General features: G+C 39.1%; 1 protein-coding gene across 1 annotated transcript in view; it reads right to left on the reverse strand.

Moving 5' to 3' along the window:
• Positions 1-3,784: 3,784 nt before the first annotated feature.
• PIAS1 (protein inhibitor of activated STAT 1) overlaps positions 3,785-21,427 on the reverse strand; it is an 84,977-nt gene continuing 67,334 nt past the window's right edge. Inside the window, 9 exon segments of the mRNA XM_030578861.1 lie at positions 3,785-4,127; positions 4,129-4,176; positions 5,206-5,243; positions 5,587-5,729; positions 7,303-7,480; positions 7,877-8,007; positions 9,396-9,556; positions 16,633-16,706; positions 18,674-18,779. Of these exon segments, the coding sequence (XP_030434721.1) occupies positions 3,882-4,127; positions 4,129-4,176; positions 5,206-5,243; positions 5,587-5,729; positions 7,303-7,480; positions 7,877-8,007; positions 9,396-9,556; positions 16,633-16,706; positions 18,674-18,779 (1,125 nt within the window). The 3' untranslated portion in view covers positions 3,785-3,881.

Here is a 21,427-nt window from a genome sequence, read left to right on the forward strand (position 1 = left end):
CCTGTGCAAATTACATTCCTGTGAGTTTCCCATTCCACAGGGAGCATCCAGCATTACTTAATTTAGAGAAGACAAGATAACTGATTTTTTTTTATTACATCTAAAGATTTCTACATAAACAGGTAACATTCAATAGGTAAACAATTTTTTCCAATGCATGTAATAAATATTTTCACTTGGTACTTTTATACAAACTGACATCGGTCTACTATACATTTTAAAAGCCATTTTACTGGTTTGACATGCCGTATGAAAACTAAGAGAAATTTTAAGGCAATGAATCACAGATTTAAATTCATGGAATTAATGGTAACTTGTTAATATTCTGCTTATATACATTTCCCCTTTGTTAATTAAAACAACTGACAGCAGCACTTTCTGGAACCACCAGCTATTCTCCCTTGTTACAAATGTAAGCTCTTTTTAAAAAGAAAAAAAGAAAATGAACACTTACATTGATAAAACAAACTCCTTTCTGAATACATGTTAAAATGTGCTTTAAAACCCTGAAATGTCAATGCAATGAAGGATTCTCTGCGATATGCTCTCCCCACAGTTCTTAGCTTTCAATTAGAAGGCAGCTCCAAGCCAGTTCAATAAAACTCTACAAGCCATCCCACCCGAGAGGCTTTTTGAATCCTTGCCATGGAGGGTAACGAACAGGCACAGAATTGCTACAATGCCTATATTCAGGAAAGCACTACAAAATATTTTAAACACTCAGTATGTCAGATTTTAGCATAGTTCAGATTTTGTTTTGCGTTTTGTTTTTTAAAAGAATGCATCCAATAATGCCCACAAGTGATTCAAAACCACTTCAGCCCTGCTATTGAAATAACAGCTATTTACTCAGATCTGTGTGTACAGCCACATACACACATGCGGTAATATACATAACAGACACACACACGCCCCCTTCTAGTGGAAGAATTTGAGGACAAAGGAAAATATTGGTACTCCACAGCCTAAGGGTTACACAGATTCAGTAATCTACAGTCAGGTTAGCAGTACTGCAAACCAGCCAAAAGCAGGAGTTACTTTACTACATCTTCAATAAATATGCAATGAGTGATTTTTTTTTTAACTAAATCGGAAGGAATTCCTGGAGAATTCAGACAGACATCTGCTAAATAATGTTAACTGCAGGCAGATACAAAGTTCCAGCAAGTTATCAATCTTACAAAAGCTCAGAGAATGAAACAAATAGCCACAAAACATACAGAATAAATACCACATAGGAGAATCAAAGAGCGTTTGCTGACCTATGTGGAACAATGGGATTAAAACATGAAGCTGAACTGAAAAGCCTTTCTGCTCTTATTTAGCTGGTTTGGGGGATCACCGGCTGACCTTGGCTTTTGGAAGGTAAAGCTAAGGATGAAGGATTCCCAACTCTTTCACAATATATTTGCCACATTCAGTTCTCTAGGGTTGTCGAGGTTTTAATTACATTTTTAATTTTGTTTTTAAAAGCAGATTGTCAGCTAACCTTTAACACAGCAGAATCGGTATGAACACTGCCACCACTCAGATGTGAAACAGCCATCAACTCCCCAGAACGTCATTCTTTAATTTTCATTTTCTTACCAGGTTTAGAAGGCGGGGTCACATCTGCTCTCAGTTACACTGGTGCGAGTCTGGAGGAATCAGTCACTTCAGATTCATACTAGGTATTACAGTGGAGCATCTGCTCTCTAATTACCAATTTAATAACCCAATGGATTTGCTAGACTAAAATTTATCAACTAGTTATAGTCCTAATGAAGGTTTAAATACCTCAATCTCAGACTGAATTTAAAAAAGAAATATTTCCTGTTTTCTCCTTTTATTTTAAACTGACATTTAATAAATTATAAAACGGGTGTATGATGAAATATATATCTATATCAGCCAGATATGTATGGAATACACATGCATGGAAAAAGCTATTTAACTCACTTTTGACTCACACACTGCTCTATAAATACATATATACACACACATTTACATATAAACACAAACATTTTGTTTTCAAAATTCAAGTCAACTATTCAGTGGTAGAGGGATGCTGTAAAAACTCTAAAAACAATTTTGATGCCACATATTCATGTGAACCTGTCAATTTACCATTCAACTGATCTTACGGCAATGCCTAATTTTACTTGGATTAAAGTAATCTTTTTTTAAAATCAATGCAAGGTTTAAAGAGACAACTTTAAAAGTGAAAGGTGGCCCTTATCAATGCTCAAACTAGCTGATATCAACTTTTTGGAACATAAAAATTCAGACAGGAATCTGCTAAATTGTGGTATTTCTTCCTGTCCTTCCTGATAAGCTTGTTACCTGCACTTTCAACTAGCTAAAAAAATATTTTTCACACCAGAGGACATATTCATTCTCTCTGGTGAGGACTTTGGGACACAATAGAATCACTTCCCCCTCCCACCCACCCCCAACTCTTATTTTAAAGAATCTCCTGAAAAACTGCTTTCCATCTATTTACATGTTTCTCTATTTAATAAGAATGGATCAGTCCAAATGATCCATCAGTTCTAAAAAAGACTTTCCTATGTCATGCATGTCTTAAAATAAAAAAAAAAATGGAACAGGAATTGTAGAGCACATACAGCTCTCAAGAGTTCAATATAAGCATACTTAAAAACAGGGAATCACTCAAAATAACTAGGAGGCCAAAAAGAGAAAAATCCAGCCAGTGACCACTGATAGATTTCTACAGACAGACGTTCCAGCCCAGTTAAGTGAGTGGGCTATGGTTTGGATGGTGCTTTTGTTTGGTTGGTTTTTTAAGCTTAATGTCTAACATTCAATATTAACTGAATTTTGATGCATGTGAAGTCAGAAGATGACAGCAGCACAAACCATGCAACAGTGCATTTTAAACCCTATTTCCTTCTCTGTGTTTGACAGGTTTGTTTTTAGCAGAAATGTAATCTATTGTGGCCAAAAGTAGGTATTCACTGACAGAGCCATTTTGGCCCCAATTCAGTAAGCTCCTTAAGTACACTGCTAACTTTAAAGCACATGAGTAGTTCCACACTTAAAAATTTAACACACGTTTCAGTACCTTGTTGATTGGGACCGTAATTATTTAAAGAATTGATACTGGAGGTTAGAAATAAAAATCTAGTGTGAAGGTGTGTCAGGGCTTTTATATGGGGCTAGAGTCTATAAAATGATCCTGTCTCAAAACAATACTTCAGCCTGTGATTGTATCGAGTCTAACCCATAAGAGTAACTGACACACTAATGAGCCTGCAACAATGTTGATGAAAGAGCTGGAACTCCACATGCCAACTGAATATACAACCATGTAGAATCAGAAATGACATTTAAAACACACTCCCTATCCTGCACTACAGAGGGAATGCTGGTGTGGAACAGTACAAGTAGGGTTTATATCACTTTAAGCATAATAAATCTGTGTTGAAACGGGGTTAAGAGGAATTCAGTTCTACCATCAATTGTAAATGGCGTTTCCAAAAGAAAAATCCTCCTGCAACGTAAAACTTCAGAAATTCCTTTCCTTTTTCATTAACATTACTGTGAAGAAAATAATGCCATTTGTGTCCAAACTAAAATAAGTAACTCACAGGACAAATGCATAAGTGTAAAATCTTCAGCATCCAGAAAAATGAACTGAAGTTTCTCTCTTTTTTTTCCTTTTTGTACTTTTTTTCTTTTTGTTTTGTTTTGTTTTACCAGTCAGGCCATCTTAGGTTTATATACAAAAGTAAAACTGAAAATATAGTTTTGTTCTCTGTACATGTCTTAAGTTTTTTTTCCTAAAAAAGGAAAAAACACCTTGTCTACATTTCTAAATAGAGTAAGATAAAACCAAGCACAAAGATCTCTTTTTCTGACAAGTTCATGTAGTCCACGAATTAGTCCAATGAAATAATGTCTGGTATGCCAAAGATCGATGCCGTGTCTGTGCTGCTTCGATTTGCAACTGGATGGCCATGATTCTCTCGCAAGCTGTTGGAGGACACAAGACTGCTGTTACTGCCACTATTGCTACCATTAGTGGCTGGGAGCGTACTGCTGCCTCCTGCATTCAACTGATCAAGAAACATCTGGGATGAAGCGTATGGGAAAAAACGAGGGTGCAAGAGTTCTGGATCATCGGATGCAGAAAACTGCCGCCGCTGCAGCGGCAAGAAGGGAAGTGTTGTAATGCTGTGGAAAAAAGACAACATTGTAAAGTTACACTTCTGATTCCACAGGTTTTCTTTACAGCAGCACAAAGGAAGTACAAAGTATCTGTGTATTCTAAGCTTCCTGGATTCTAGAAACTGACAACCATTTGTCTATTCTGTGTTATCCAAGTATTACTTTGTAAAACAATTTGTACAAGCAAGTGGACTGAAAACTTTGTTTCTAAAGCCAGAAGAAAATTGGAAACAAAGTTAGTGCTGTCTGCTCCTACTGGACAGTAAGCCATCTCTCACAATTCCAGACTATACTGAGGTACTATTGGGATGGTTGAGAAGCAGTGTAATTTCCCTTTCTTACCCCTTTCTTACCCCTCTCCAACCAAAAAAAAAACCAACCCATCTATTGGAAAGAAACTACTCATACTTCAATAGAATCTTTTGGCCAAAATTAAGAGAGACAACCACCCACTACCATGACATTCAAGTCAGATACTATTTTTACAGTAGGAAGGACCTCTCATACAGCACTCAAGAAACAGATACAGTTTTAAGGAAACACTGTGCTTAAAATCAGTAGGTGGCTCACGGTTCTCAGCAATACCGGGTTTTTTTGGGGTTTTTTTCAAATGTACGAGCAAGCCCCAAAGAAGTGAGCTTTCAGCTTTAAAATGACATTAACGAGAAATACTAGTTGCCAATGATCCTTTTTAAATTTAAAATAATTTAAAAGTAATTTGCATTTGGTCTTTCTGCCCGTGGTTTCCATTTTGCATTTCTCCACACAATGAAAGCAGACTGCTCAGGTTCACTTCCTGCTACACCGATGATGCAATATTTGCCATGCAAACTACAAGGCAATGATTACTTCAGAAGAATTTCCGTTCCTGTTTATTTTATTATTCCAGAAAAATTTCTCATAGCATTCAAGTTTTGTAAAGCCTTCTTTACAAAAACCTACACACTAGCTCAATTTCTGACTCTCTGGAATCCCTTTAGAAGGGATTTACTTAAAATTAACTTATGCTGCATTACTCATTTTTCTACCACTTACCTGATTGTCTCCTGATAGGAAAGGGAAGAAATCTAATCCTGTGAAAGTCAAAATAAAAAGGTTTTCAGTTTCTCAAGAGAACGTTGCCCTCTTCCTTTCCCCTCCTCCCCCCAAAATCAAATAATTTAACCAAAGTGTGATGTGGATGATCATGACATTTAACTCTTAGTTATACTTAGACAGTGAAGTACAGTTTGTAGGAGAGATTCAGTGTTTTTATCCCTTCAAATAAGAGTTAACCTGAGTTATGCATACAATTATCTTCTATGATCCCCAAAATAACATTTTGTATGACTGGACCACTAATCAATTGCATGTTTCCACTCCTTCACAACAGCGTGAACTTTTCACGTGCAATTTCAAAGCAGCGAGAAGCCAAACCTTGTAAATCATAAGGCATAGGTGTCATGTGGAATGGATGCCTGTAGTCCTGAATAAGTGATGTATTCATGTAACTTGTGTCAACAGCAGGAAGGCTTGGGGTTCTTGAAACTGGAGATGCTTGATGGGGTAGGTTTAAAATGCTGCAAAGGAAATAATGTTTTTCACACTTTGTAAACATGGTTGGTTTAAATGTTAAAACAGTTTGAAGATTGCAGATTTCTGCTTGCGGAAAAAAACAAAACCCAAAATACCAACACATGCATTCTACAGAGCTTTAAAAACCAAAGTTAGTTCTGAAGACATAATTCAAAATGTGGCATGCATTACAGTAAAAGCATGTGTCACTCAGGCAAAAGACATATCCCTGACACCAGAGAGGACAGCCCCCGCCAAATTTCCAAGTCTTGTTCCAAAGCATAACGGTTACGGGGTGGGGGGGTGGGGAGAGACGACCCACATTTTTCTCTAATCTGCATGGAAAATTTCAGCCCCCATGGTTATATTTTGTCAAAGTTATAAAGATATGAAAACAGGTCTTATAATGGAAAGTGTTAGGCAACTTTAACTTTAGTCACAGGTAGCACTGCCTATCTTAAGAAACGTATGAATAGCCATCACGAGTCAGGACAAAAATACTGAGGATTTAAGAGTTATATGTATGTATATATAGTTAAAAGTCCACATAAACATCCCTACAAATATTTCTATATACCACACAAGTCATTTCCTATGGAGCAACAGCCAAGGAGATCTTGACAAGACTCACATGATCACCGAGTGGCTTTTATTACTGGGATAATAATCAGTACAATGGCACAATCCCTCTGTATAGACCCAATGTTTTCATCCATGCACGTTTTGCCAGTGCTGCTCTATTAACAGCATCGCTATTTATCTGGTTATTCTGCTATTCTATATAGCTACTTTGCTGGTGGTAGTCTTTGGCAAAAACAGACAATACACCCACATCACACTATGTAAGTTTCTCATATCCAGGGGCGGTTCCAGGCACCAGCACACCAAGCGCGTGCCTGGGGCGGCAAGCCACGGGGGGTGCTCTGCCGGTTGCCGGGAGGGCGGCAGGCAGGTTGCCTTCGGCGGCATGCCTGCGGACGGTCCGCTCGTCCCGTGACTTCGACAGACCTCCCGCAGGCGTGCTGCCGAATCCGCGGGACCGTGGACCTCCCGCAGGCATGCTGCCGAAGGCTGCCTGACTGCCGTGCTTGGGGCGGCAAAATACCTAGAGCCACCCCTGCTCATACCGCTGCTGTTCTCATTTGTGTACTTTGTTGTCGCAATTCTCTGCTAGCACAGATTAATTTCCATGCCTCTCAAAACGTTTGTTAAACTACACACTAGCTCAAGGCCTTTTCCAGTGTTTTCCTTTTTTATCACAGGTCAGTAAAAAATGCTTCATCGTTGTACTATGTTTTGTAGTAAAACTCAAACTTCAGCCTGTGAAGCTGCAGCAAGACAAATATTCACTTCTGCTAGCATACCACCATGTTTATAACTCCCGTCTTTCTGTGAGTTACAAGTACTGAGATCAAAACCATAGTTTGTGGTATCAAGTTATGTCCTGAGTTCATTACAACAGACTTGAATAGTGAACTTCCCAGGGGCAATTAAATTTCGCTTGAAATTTGTTTTCACCATTACTTGTCGTGAACATACTTTCATCTTAACTAAAAATAGTGTCCACTTTATTCTTACCCCTTATTATTCAGTGGTGATGCAGGAGAAATGGAAGGACAGCTCCTCTTGGCAGACGGTTCTTCCTCCTCTTCATCTGAGGAGCTGTCTATGGTTAGATCAATCACTTCTACTTTCTTATTTTTATTTGATTGATGGTGAGAAGACACCTGATGATCCAAAGAAGAACTTATGCATCCTACAAAGATTAAAAAAAAAGGTAGTTATTCAAGGCATAATTTATATTGTAGATGCATTACAATGAAGACAAGCGTCACCTGGTTAAATTAAAATTACACATGCTTGCCATAAATAAAGTTTAGAAGCCAAAACAAAAGTGAAAAGAAAACTACTTTAAAAAAGCATTAACAAAGCTTCAGAAATACAGACAGGCTCACATGGATGTTAATGTTACTCAAACATCTTACTTCAGATTAATCAATAAAAAGCTACCAATACACGAAGAGAACTTTCATGTTCCGTTGCTCATAGAATTCTAGTACTCTTTTAGAAACAAACCCACATTTTAATATTTTACACAATGTGGGTTAACAATACGGGATTTAGCTTGCACCTTCAAAAATTTAAGACTTACCATCAACTCCATTATAAGAAGCAGTTACTTCTTGAACCTCCTTTTTTGATCTCATGGGAGCCCATGACCCATCCTCCTTAAACTGAATTTCATCGCAGTCTGTGCAGTACTTCAAGATTTCCATAAACAACCTGTGAAACAAAAACCTTAATATCCATCTTCAAAAAATAAAATGGAACTGGAGAAGCACTTTAAATTAGATTAAATTAAAGTAAATTAGAACCACTCTTTTGAAAGGATTAGTCCTACTTGAGAATTTTGGGCATTTTTCTCTCCTTAATACAAGTTCTCAACAAAGAAACTGAAATTTTAAATTATTATTTAAAATAATAACCTGCACATTCACTTAATGATACAGTAGAATCTCGATTGTCCAAACCTCAATAAGTTGAACTTCTTGTTGGCAAAACAGGTTCGTGCCCCGCTATGTATATTATGACAAAAATTTCCCTATTTATCCAGATTTAGTCAATGACTTCCCTGACATTTACATAATCAAGAGTATTCTAGGAATCCAAACATTTGGGTAACTCAAATGGACTATAGTACATTGCATCAAGAAATGATGCACAAATTGATAAGTAAGCACACTTATTTCAAGGCAAAAACAGTGAGAAACAATCACTGCTCATAACTGCACACCTCAATTTGTCTGGGTAACCATCAGTTGCTTGTTTCCCTTAAGATTCCTTCCACTATGGATGCAGTAATGTTAACAAAAAATTAAACAAAGCTTCCTTAAACTGGCTGTGAACAGAGCTGGCCTAACCATGGATCAAGCTGTCTGAGGGGCAGCCATTTCTGAAGCAGGCTCTCAGGAATTATTTCATGTGTAAAGTGGACAGGTCTAATGCGTAAAATGAATAAAATGCCTCAAAAGAGGTGGCCAGACAATACTACTTTAAGGAATGAATTTTCTATTCACTGTACAATTAGTTCTTACTTCTGTAAAAGAATATTCTATGTTGATCCCTACTGCTAAGGGATAAAATCTAAAGGAAGGATTAGGAGAGGGAATAGTTAAAATAGCATAATCACTTTGATATATCTTCTTTACCAACAGAGCTCTAGATATTAGCTGTTTAGTGACTCAAGTGTAGCAATCCATAGAGATTTACCATTGGGAAATACGTTTCAACTTGGGAAAGAGCGATCCTTCCCAGTAACATTAAGCTTTTTCTCCTGAACAGAACCACATGATAATTTCCTCATTCCCCCCAGGACACACACACTGCTTTTGGAGAAGCAAATTCCTGCCCAGGTGGACCGGGATCTACAGAACTAATGCTGAGCACTGAATCCAAATGTTGCATGTGTGCATAGAAGCTGGTGCTTGCTTTCAGTGGGGTTTTTAGGTTCTTTTTAATAAGTAGCATCAGGGAAATAAATACATGTAACAACTCCAAATGTGGGAATGTGCATACAATTTAAGACAGGAATGTCTGCTTATAAACTATTCTCAGACATGGTACAACACAATTACAAAGTATGCACCGTATTTGTTCCAAATGTTACTTACCCATCAATAATGAGGTGTTCATAAGGAGCCTTCTTGTCACAAACAGGACAAACCCAAGTAGGTTTCTTCTCATTCATTTGAATGTACAGAGTGGCATCAAAACACTGCAGATGTGAACAAGTCAGGGCCCTACAAGGGATAGTTAGCCGCATTTTCCCAAGCTTTAGGAGGAGAAAAAAACAAAACAAAACAACTGTTGCCTCTTTTGAAAAAGAGCTGTTCACCTGTTTTAATCAGGAAGATACAACTGTGCTACAGTTCAGTTTCTAAGCATTAAGTATTTTGAGAAATACAAGTTCTGATTACTATATTCAAGCCACACACCTTTGCTCTGGCTTTTCTGTATACTTTATAGTATCAATAACAAGTCCTACTACAAATAGATTTTTGTTAAACGAAGTTGAGACATGGGAAATGGAAGACCACTTCATTTTTACGCTGCTGGCCCAAAATGCAAAGTCAATTTACCTTTTGTCACTTACCATAGTGTTTTAGACTAATAAATATGAAAAATAATTATTCTCCCTCATTGGTGTACTAGGAGCTACAGCTAATTTGCCATCCACTACCACACTAAGTCTCTTTCAGCATTGCAGAGTATCTACAGACACACTGTGCAAGACTATATAAGAGATGATGATGTTCACTCCCAGCCTTTGATGCAGGAAGTGTCTTTTTGTTCTGTTTGTTCAGCACCTATCACAATGTGGCTCTGCTCCATAACTGGGGATCCTGGCCAACACCATCCTCCAAATCAACAACTGCCCACCTGAAGTATGTCCAAAATGGAAAAATCTACTCCAAAAGAACAGTGCCTAAGCAACGTAGATGATCACACTCACACGGCATACTACAGATAGAGAGTGGGCTCAGTCTAAGATTTAGACAAGAAATATCTTGACAAAGAAAATACAGTCCAAAACCAATCCAAAGCCTAAAAATATTACAGCTCTCTCATTTAAGTAAAATACCTAATGGAACTGTCTGCAGGATGTTTCAGAAGCTACAAGGTCATGTGCACTCCTAACAGGCAATACAGGACTAGTGCCACAGGGGTGGCCACTCGCTCTCAAAACATCAAAGAAGCTAAAAACACCAACAAAAGAGAACAAAGGCTCTGCTTGTAGTGAACTACTTCCTTCCCAAAGCTTCTCTGCAGCAACCTTTAACAGGGTAACCAGACAGGAAAAGTGAAAATCGGGACGGGGGGTGGGATGGTGTGGGTAATAGGGGCCTATATCAGAAAAGACCAAAATTAGGACTGTCCCTATAAAATCAGGACATCTGGGGTACATCCAGACTACCCGCCATATCGGCGGGTAGCAATCAATTTTTCAGGGATCGATATATCGTGTCTCACCTAGATGCAGTATATCGATCCCCGAACGCACTCCTGTCGACTCCAGAACTCCACCGGAGCGAGCGGCGGTAGCAGAGTCGACGGGGGAGCCGCGGATGTCAATCCCGCGTCGTGAGGACCCGAGGTAATTCGATCTAAGATACTTCGACTTCAGCTACACTATTCATGTAGCTGAAGTTGCGTATCTTAGATCGATCCCTCCCCAGCACAGATCAGCCTCTGGTCACTCTAACCTTTCAGCAGCCTGAAATACCTGCTTCCATTCTCAGCAACATTCATCCACACAGTAGCTTCTAACCCTTATCTTTATTTTGTTTATTCTTCTTCCCTCTGGATTTCAATCATTAACACAAGTCAGCTACAGATGGAAGAGGGGAGTCATACATGTCCCAGAGGAATATGCAGTGATGCTGGTATAGAGATCAGTCAGCAGGAGGTGCTATGCATGCCATGTATTTGGCTACCCTTCCCCCAATACCCATGACCAAGCATATTATTTCTTTCATGCAGTACTAGTCCCCTGATCCATATCTGTTCTAAATTCATCTCCCTCAGATGGTTGGTCAATGGCTCATTTGTCTTTTGGGCATAATACAAATTCACCAACTACAATCAGTATCATGATTAAGCATGTTGGAAACAGAAGACCTTTTGTTTTCCAGAACCTGGATGCTTACATATGATGCAAAATAAACACCAATAGCAGCAGCAGCGCAGTGACACAAAACTCCCCAGGAAAAAACAGGTTAATGAGAATTGTAACAAGATTTGAGGTATAAAACGTTGAACTCGTTCTTAAATACACAACACCAAATAATGCAATGTCACACCCATGAAGAAATAGAAGTTTTCTTCTCATAATACCATTACCATATTGCATATATAATTTCTGAGTACTAGTTAAGAGTTAATAGGATGCCTAAATACAGTGTGTGCAATGTGGACAAGTAACAATGGTCTCATTTCCCAACTTTGGCATGAAAACTTATTAGGTTAGATCCTTCAGTCTGGCCAAGCTGTGTTCATGTTACTAAGGTAAAAGATGCCGAGGGGATGGAAAACACTCACAGATCCTCTTTACACACTACATAAAGTTACAATGAAAGGTTCAAGTCCAATATTTTTGGCAGCAGTCTCACAACATTTAGCCTAATATATTGTCAATGTAAAGAACGGAGTTATCGTCACAATAAAAAGAGAAAAACTAAAAAAGGGAAGATAAGAATTTGCAGAAAATTGCAGAACCACAATAGTTGCCAGATTTGGGGGGAAAACATTCATGTCAATTATTCTCTCCTGTCCTCAAGGCTGAGGTTATTTTTGGAAACACACACACATTGTCTTTCAAACTTCCTCATGAAAACTGTCCTATCAGCAGCCCCTTGGCCTGCTGAATCTTGGGTCAGCTCCTTCCAGGTGCCTGCTTGAATTTCACAAAGTTGGGGTAGGGCTTATTTGCAAAAGCAATTTACAAGGCAATTCGGAACATATTCAGAGGTGATTTTTCAGCCTCTTAGAACCTTTATATTTTTCTCCTCTCAAATTTAGGGCCCAGTCTCACAACTACTTTTATAAGCAAGAATTACTCCTATCAGGGCTGCAGGATGGGGCTTTTAGCAGCCATTTTTCATGTTGGGCTGAATACATGCCATGCTTTACAGTCTTTGGTTCTGGTACTTGAATTACTGGCGATTAAGAACATTTAAGAAAAAAAGATGAGACTTTACTCTCAAAAAGCGGAAGAGATTTTCTTCAAACTTTCCCAAGGAAAATTTACCTTGCGTCTGAGACCAAGCATTGACGGTTTCGGAAAGTTACATATTAGCAAATTAAAACAAGGGTTTTGTCATAGAATTATTTTCACGACCATGAATAGTATGTTATTAGTCACCATCCTTTCGTTTATATTGCAAAAGCCACTTTACAGGACACACGGGAAGATATGATATCTGTCCTTAAGAACTTCTGCAATGACAGAATCGTGAAAGAGGAACAGTGAAGCACTTTTAAACTAGATTGCACTAAACAATGGGCACGCTGAAGGATGACTCCCAAAGTGTGGGCATGTTACATACACATCATCAGGATGATACAGAAAAACATACTTAAAATATTCTGTTCTAAACATTCCCATTTATTGGAAGAGACTAGGCTTAAAGAGAAAGAGGAAGCATAGACTGCAATAAAAACTATTCCACAAGAGTTACTTCTCAATGCTAGCTTGGGTATTTCATTTATATTTCACATCACTAAAAACTTAATTTTTCATTTCTGCATTAACTTTAATTCCGCTATCTTTAAGCTTGCAGCCATGGAGACTGCCTTGCAGAAGTCCTTCCTGCTCTAATGTGAATTTGTCTGAACCAAAACTCAGTCAAAGAACTAACATTTAAAAAGCTCTAGCTAAAAGGACAGACTCTATGAGATCTCAAATTGCATAAAAAAAACCTCTTCCTATCTCTATGCATGAAAGAAAATACCTTTAAGCTTGTTTATTCCTAGATCAATTTCCAGGCATGTTTAAGAGTAAAACTGATAGACGGTTCTTTCCCTCTATAAACAGGGATGAGTAGGACAACAAACAGATGTATTGTTTTAGAAAACTGGTCAGCAGGAAACCAAAACAAAAGGTTGCAAAAACTATGAATTGCCAAAAGTACCAATAAAAGGCAATCAGCTGCTACTGAAGTAAACATCTGTAACCCCAAAAGATGCACAAGGCTTTAAGTGACTGAGCTACTACATTAGCACTGTTAACGCCTACAAATTAGATAGTTCCTGGATTTAGTAAATGAATTCCTATTATTGCTTTTCACTGAACCTAAATAGTCTTTAACTTTAGGAAAAAAGAGCATTGTATTTAAAGAATTAAACCATGACAGCACAGTACTAGTACTTCCTAAGGTACTGAGGTTCCAACAGTTCAAAGCAAAAATTTAACTATGCAAAGATTCAACAAAATCAAGTTGTTAATATTATGAATACAAGTGTGTTCTTGACCTTTAAATTAATGCATTATTTGTATTACATCTCTCAAACCTCTTAAGAACAGGATTTCACTTTTTATAAAAGCAATACCGCTGCACTCTCTTGCGCTGAATAAAAAGAGTACTTTTATCTGGTGACATAAGTGTTAAATACTATTACAGCTAATATGTGCCATACCAAAAAGCCTTACGAATGAAGATTAAATATCAAAATATCCAGCACAGCTATAAACACATAATAATCTGCCTAACCAATATTTTTATGAAAAAGAGTCAGCAAAGTGAATTGTGCTCTTTGCAACGTTGAGCTTTTGTACCCCAAAATATCTTTCCATTGTCAGAATCTAAGAGGCCATTTAATAACCTTACAAATAAGCCCCAATTTTGCCAGGCAACAGAGTAAGTAGCTAAGTCAGCTTTATTCTTGAGAGTCGCATTTCAAAACTGAAAACTTTCAGCGTCACGCTTAAGTGGATCTAGACAAATCAGGAAACAGATGCATCCTTATTCTTGACACAGTTTAGGTTTTAGCTGCAATTAAGACACTCTGTTGACCAATGACAAAGCACACAGTAATGAAGAAGTATGTTACATTTCATGGGAAAACTAAGGGTATACAGGATGCAAAATAAAGTTTAAACCAATTATTCATATTGTAATTCAGCTGGTGATAAGAACTGTAATATGTACAAACTATTGTTTAATTCCTCTTATTTTCCAGCTCCTTTTACCTCAGTTAACAGTTCAATAAATCTGTTTTGATTAATGTATTTGATCTCATTTCCAAATTCCATGGGACTAATAATTAAAGTCATTTGTGAGTTGCACAGATTGGTATGTGAAGCAAGCAATCCTATTTCAAATTTTGCAGCAACCTTTATTTGCTTAAATGTCCTTTGGACTATTGATTCTTTTTTTAAAATTGAAAACAATAAAACTCTATCATTGAAGTGTACATATATACCGATCGACTTCAGTTACAGGAATTTAACTCTTTGGCTCCAGGAAGCCAGTTGTTGGTGTACATGTATACGAGGATACATTCATCCTATTGCTAATAATGGCTGTACCACGGCCAAGCACCCAGGAGTTAAACTATGTTCAATATCTAGATAAACTATCCTCTTTTATCCCAACCCATCAACACTTAAAGGTGATTAACTTAAAGCATTTGCATAGCTCCAGTGAAGTGAATGGAACTACAGTAACTACTCACTTAAGGTTGTAGTTATGTTCCTGAAAAATGCGACTTTAAGCAAAACAATGTTAAGCAAATCCAATTTCCCCATAAGAATTAATGTAAATGCGGAGGTCAGGTTCCAAGGAAATTCTTTTCACCAGACAAAAAACTATTTTATATATCTATATACAGACTGTTTAAAAAGTATACTAACAATTTAATACTGTTCACAGCTATGATGATTGTGAGTCTTGGTTAAGGTGATGAAGTTAGAGGGTGGAAGAGGGTGGGATATTTCCTAGGGAATGCCTTGCTGCTAAATCAGTGGTTCTCAAACTTTTGTACTGGTGATCTCTTTCACATAGCAAGCCTCTGAGTGCAACCCCTCCCCATATAAATTAAAAATACTTTTTATATATTTAACACCATTATAAATGCTGGAGGCAAAGCAGGGGTTAGGGTGGAGGCTGACAGCTCACAACCCCCCATGTAATAACCTCGCGACCCCCTGAGGGGTCCCGACCCCCAATTTGAGAACCCCTGTGCTAAATGATGAACTAGCACTGGCTGAGCCCTCAAGGGTTAACACATTGTTGTTAATGTAGCCTCTCAGGCCACAAGGCAGCAGGAATGGAGGGGAGGGGAGACAGCATAGCCAGGGGCGGCTCTAGGTATTTCGCCACCCCAAGCACGGCAGGCAGCTTGCCTGCGGGAGGTCCCCGGTCCCGCGGATTCAGCGGCACGCCTGTGGGAGGTCCGCCGAAGCCACGGGACCAGCGAACCCTCCGCAGGCATGCCGCCGAAGGCAATCTGCCTGTCGCCCTTGCGGTGACCGGCAGAGCGCCCCCCGTGGCTTACCGCCCCAGGAACGCGCTTAGCGTGCTGGTGCCTGGAGCCGCCTCTGAGCATAGAGACAGAGACAGACACACACACCTTGTGTTTGGGAGAAAGAGAGAGAGAGAGAGAAAAATGCACACTGCCCCTTTAAGTAAGCTGACTCACTCTCAAATGCATTGTCTTTTTAAGTGGATTAGGAAGTTAAGACCAGCAGCTGCTGCCTCAGGCTCTCTCTGTCTCTCTCCCCACCCTGCTCTATATGGAGAAGGAGGAGTAAACGGGGTGTAGGACCGGGGGTGGGGGACTCCCTGACATTAGCTCCCCCCCAGCACAGCAAGCAGGAGGCTCAGGGAGCAGCTCCAAGGCAGAGAGCAGGAGCAGCACATGGCAGTGGGGGAAGGGATAGCTGCAATTGCTAGCCTGCTGGCAGCTGCTGCACAGGGAACTTAGGGGAACAGGGAGCTGATGGGGGGGGGCTGCCGGTCCACCCTGGTTCCAAGCCCCCACCAGCTAGCTGCAAGGGGCTGCTCTTCCTGCAAACAGTGGGCAAAGCAGGCAGCTCCTAAATGACACATTAGAAGGAAGCATTGCACAACTTTAAACCAGCATGTTCCCTAATTGATCAAAAACCTAATTGATCAGCAACAGTAACAACATTAACCAGGACAACTTTGAGAAGCTACTGTATTCACATGCTCAAAGTTAATCACGTGCTTATGTGCTTTGCTGGATATGGGGCCTAGGCACTGGATCCCAAACTCACAGAGTTAACATATAAGTGAACACAGCTTTTAACTTGCATTAAAAATTGTCCCGTAACAGCCACTTTAGTTTCATCAGAACGAACTTTGGAGGAGTTACTTTGACACTTACTGGACAGAGAAGAGAAACTCTTAAACTGGTTGTAGCTATTTCACTGTCTGGGTCTGCAGTCAGTTTCTCTTTTACTGCCATTTGAAGGAAGGAAAAAAAACAGAGAAAGGTTTGTTACACACACTTCACCAGGATGATATAGTAAAACACATGCTTAAAACAATCTGCTTTAAACCTGCAGTGTGCTATGTCTATTGGGAATGAGCAACATTGATTATATTGTCCCAAACTCCTGCAGTCTATAAAGCTGAAGTAAAATATTCATGTGTGCATATGTAGACTGTAGTTCCTATGCAGTTTCTACTCTCCTAAAACTTCAGTGGAGCACCATGAAAGGAGAAACTTCTTCAACACAATATTTCATTTCTAAAAAAGGGTTTCTGCATGAAAATACTAGATTTTTATGGGTAAGCATTTTAAAGGGATTAGCTCTCTAATAAAGCAATATCAAGTTCTTCGGTCAACTGCTGGATTTAGGCACATTAGAAAAAAAAATTTTGTTGTTAAATTCTGCATGTAGGCTAGCATTGCTCTGCCTCTTGGAAATAAGTAGTCAGGGGCTCCAATGATTCAAGGGAAATGCACTAAGGGTGGCAGAATTGATAGGTAAAAGGAAGAGCATGACCAGGCAGGCTCTCTTATAGAATTAGTGTTGTAAGGATTGCAGTCAAATATACGCCCTGGTTCCTCCTTTCTACCCTCCATTTTTGTCTATAAAAAGAGTTACAAAAGTAACACAGTTGAGATTTAAATGCACAGAAATCAGGCAATTCCACAGTTGCTACATGACCCTTAGCTGCCCCTTCTTAGTGGGTATTTCATTAATGTGTATCCTGGTAAGTGTGGTGTGGCCAAGCACAAAGTCCTTGAGAGGAGACGAATAGCTCAGGAAACGTCGTTGGATTGCCTGATTTTTGTGCCCTTAAATCTCAAATCATAATGTTACATTGACATAGTTTCATACACAGGACTATTCAATATTATTTTTGTACTTGGCATTTAGTTGTGTTCTATTCTATGACGGTTCTGATACTGTGTTCATCATTGTAGTACCTGGGTACCTTCCAGAAGTAAATGAAGCAACATGACAAAGATCTGTGACATGTTTGCTCCCTCATCCTCTCCCTGGGAAGAAATGTGCACAGCAGTGTGTTCTGTTTGTTACTTTTATTAAAGTTACCGGAAATTACACACACATTGCTGTATCTTTGTATTAGAGAAGGCAAGATCAAAGAAACACACTTTGCACCTAGACAAGAAGGTGATGAGGTTTGGGATGGTCCTGTGGGGAAAGTCATTCCACAGTTTTAGGCCAGCCCCCAGACAATCACTGTCTCCTGCACACATGAGCTTTACTTCCATTGTGCCAGAGGAGCTAAGTTGTCAACCATGGTCAACACATCAGTATGCTGGTATCAGGGAACAATGTCAGCCACTGAGTTCACATTCGGAACTCTGAGCAAAAGGCCAGGTGAAATGAGTTTACTGGTTTTTAAGAAATTAAAACCGGATTAGTTGAGTGGCCAAAAATTCTCTTGCATTTTTACTCCACGGTGGCAATGGTATTACTGGGCTGGCTCATAATGCAGGCAAAGGCCTTTGATTACTCAGATTTAGACCATACTTCAGTGATAGCCATCAATGGAATGAAAGGATTCTAGGGTTCTCTCTTTTTAAAAGGAAGGTTTGTGAGTTCACCATATTTTTTTCCTGCGAAGGGTGAGTTAAGCAATGATAAGTATTTGCGGGGAAAATAAAAGGCTAGAGTTGCAAAGTTATAGCATGAGTTGCGTGGAAGCCTGAAAGAGCAGTAACTATCACAGTAGTGCAGTGATACAGAATAAACAACTTCTCTGCTAGTGAAGATTTAGTTTCTGAAGGGATCAGAAGGTTTTTCCTTTCCTTCCTTATTCCCATGATTCAAAAATATAGATTTACAAAAAGTAGCCTTGCATATAGTAGCAGAGGCCAGTGCTAAAAATCTTTTTACAAAAGCTGTTTCTTTATATTTAGATCAAGAATTTGAATGTATCAGGCATACTTAGTGCTTTAGAATGATCAGGATTCCTTATTCCTTTTGCTCGTAACCTCTGTAGTAACACTGTAGAAGACAGCTGTTTTACAAGATAAACTGCCATAGAGTAATTCTGGAAAACAAACATATAATGAAACAACTCAGCTGATATAATCCAAACAACAATCAATCTGCACAAACACCATATAAAATTTATAATCTCAGCGATTAGGAGGACCTAAACATCAACCATTGCTACAAAATGGTGGCATAACATTTTCAGAGTAATGAAAATCCATTGTGTCTATGTTCTTAGTTGGTACTAGGAAGTTCTCAGGACCAGGATTTTAGCCTTTAGTAGAGAAGCAGCAAAGTGGATCACAAGCTCCACTGAGATTAGAGCCAGTTGCAAGGGAAGTTATACATTCAGCTATTCTAACACCACAGTTATAACTCTTCTCAAAATTTCAAATGTGCAACTTGGGGCATTTTGTCAACAAGCAATTTATAAAGGATAATTTCATATAAATAGCATTAAGGCAAAGTGCAGTACTGCACACACATTTAAGGCTTAAGACTAAGGACAGGGTAGGCCCACTGCTCAATGAGGAGGGGGTAACAGTAAAGGGAGACTTGGAAATGGCAGAGATGCTTAATGACTTCTTTGTTTCGGTCTTCACTGAGAAGTCTGAAGGAATGTCTAGTATAGTGAATGCTTACGGGAAGAGGGCAGGTTTAGAAGAGAAAATAAGGAAAGAGCAAGTAAAAAATCACTTAGAAAAGTTAGATGCCTGCAAGTCACCAGGGCCTGATGAAATGCACCCTAGAATACTCAAGGAGTTAATAGAGAAGGTATCTGAGCCTCTAGCTATTATCTTTGGGAAATCATGGGAGACGGGGGAGATTCCAGAAGACTGGAAGGGGGCAAATATAGTGCCCATCTATAAAAAGGGAAATAAAAACAACCCAGGAAACTACAGACCAGTTAGTTTAACTTCTGTGCCAGGGAAGATAATGGAGCAGGTAATCAAAGAAATCATCTGCAAACACTTGGAAGGTGGTAAGGTGATAGGCAATAGCCAGCATGGATTTGTAAAGAACAAATCGTGTCAAACTAATCTGATAATGTTCTCTGATCGGATAACGAGCCTTGTGGATAAGGGAGAAGCGGTGGATGTGATATACCTAGACTTTAGTAAGGCATTTGATACAGTTTCACATGATATTCTTATAGATAAGCTAGGAAAGTACAATTTAGATGGGGCTACTATAAGGTGGGTGCATAACTGGCTGGATAACCGTACTCAGAGAGTAGTTGTTAATGGCTCCCAATCCTGCTGGAAAGGTATAACAAGTGGGGTTCCGCAGGGGTCTGTTTTGGGACCGGTTCTGTTCAATATCTTCATCAACGATTTAGATGTTGGCATAGAAAGTACGCTTATTAAGTTTGCGGATGATACCAAACTGGGAGGGATTGCAACTGCTCTGGAGGACAGGGTCAAAATTCAAAATGATTTGGACAAATTGGAGAAATGGTCTGAGGTAAACAGGATGAAGTTCAATAAAGATAAATGCAAAGTGCTCCACTTAGGAAGGAACAATCAGTTTCACACATACAGAATGGGAAGAGACTGTCTAGGAAGGAGTATGGCAGAAAGAGATCTAGGGGTCATAGTGGACCACAAGCTTAATATGAGTGAACAGTGTGATACTGTTGCAAAAAAAGCAAACATGATTCTGGGATGCATTAACAGGTGTGTTGTAAACAAGACACGAGAAGTCATTCTTCCGCTTTACTCTGCGCTGGTTAGGCCTCAACTGGAGTATTGTGTCCAGTTCTGGGCACCGCATTTCAAGAAAGATGTGGAGAAATTGGAGAGGGTCCAGAGAAGAGCAACAAGAATGATTAAAGGTCTTGAGAACATGACCTATGAAGGAAGGCTGATGGAACTGGGTTTATTTAGTTTGGAAAAGAGAAGACTGAGAGGGGACCTGATATCAGTTTTCAGGTATCTAAAAGGGTGTCATCAGGAGGAGGGAGAAAACTTGTTCACCTTAGCCTCCAATGATAGAACAAGAAGCAATGGGCTTAAACTGCAGCAAGGGAGATTTAGGTTGGACATTAGGAAAAAGTTCCTAACTGTCAGGGTAGTTAAACACTGGAATAGATTGCCTAGGGAAGTTGTGGAATCTCCATCTCTGGAGATATTTAAAGTAGGTTAGATAAATGTCTATCAGGGATGGTCTAGACAGTATTTGGTCCTGCCATGAGGGCAGGGGACTGGACTCGATGACCTCTCGAGGTCCCTTCCAGTCCTAGAGTCTATGAGTCTATAAGGGAAACAGTCACGTCAAATTTGGTCTAAAGTTCAAGTTTTGAAAAATAAGCTTTTATAAAACCAAAGACCAGTAGACATGCTTCCATGAACATTTTTCATTTAACTGCATTTGAAGCAAATGGTCTTTAAAAAAACAAAACAATCCACCTTTGTATTCTCTGCAGTGTTTACAACCCAATCTCTACAGGCACAGACTCTGAAAGGGAAGTTGATTACAGAACCCCGAAACCAGTTTTACTGTTGGAGCCAAGAGAACAAACTAAAACTACAGTTGTGAAGATTTTAGATTTTTAAAGTTATTTTGGGGTTTTCATATTAACAATACCCTATCATAAGAAAGTGCATTGTCTTTTTTAAAATAGGCTATGAAACCACACAGTACAAGCAGAAACCCCAAGGGCAAAAAAAAATTGTGTCCTCATGTTGCATGATAGGACCACAT

This window comes from Gopherus evgoodei, chromosome 10 (assembly GCF_007399415.2).
Source record: "Gopherus evgoodei ecotype Sinaloan lineage chromosome 10, rGopEvg1_v1.p, whole genome shotgun sequence".
Taxonomy (NCBI): Eukaryota; Metazoa; Chordata; order Testudines; family Testudinidae; genus Gopherus; species Gopherus evgoodei.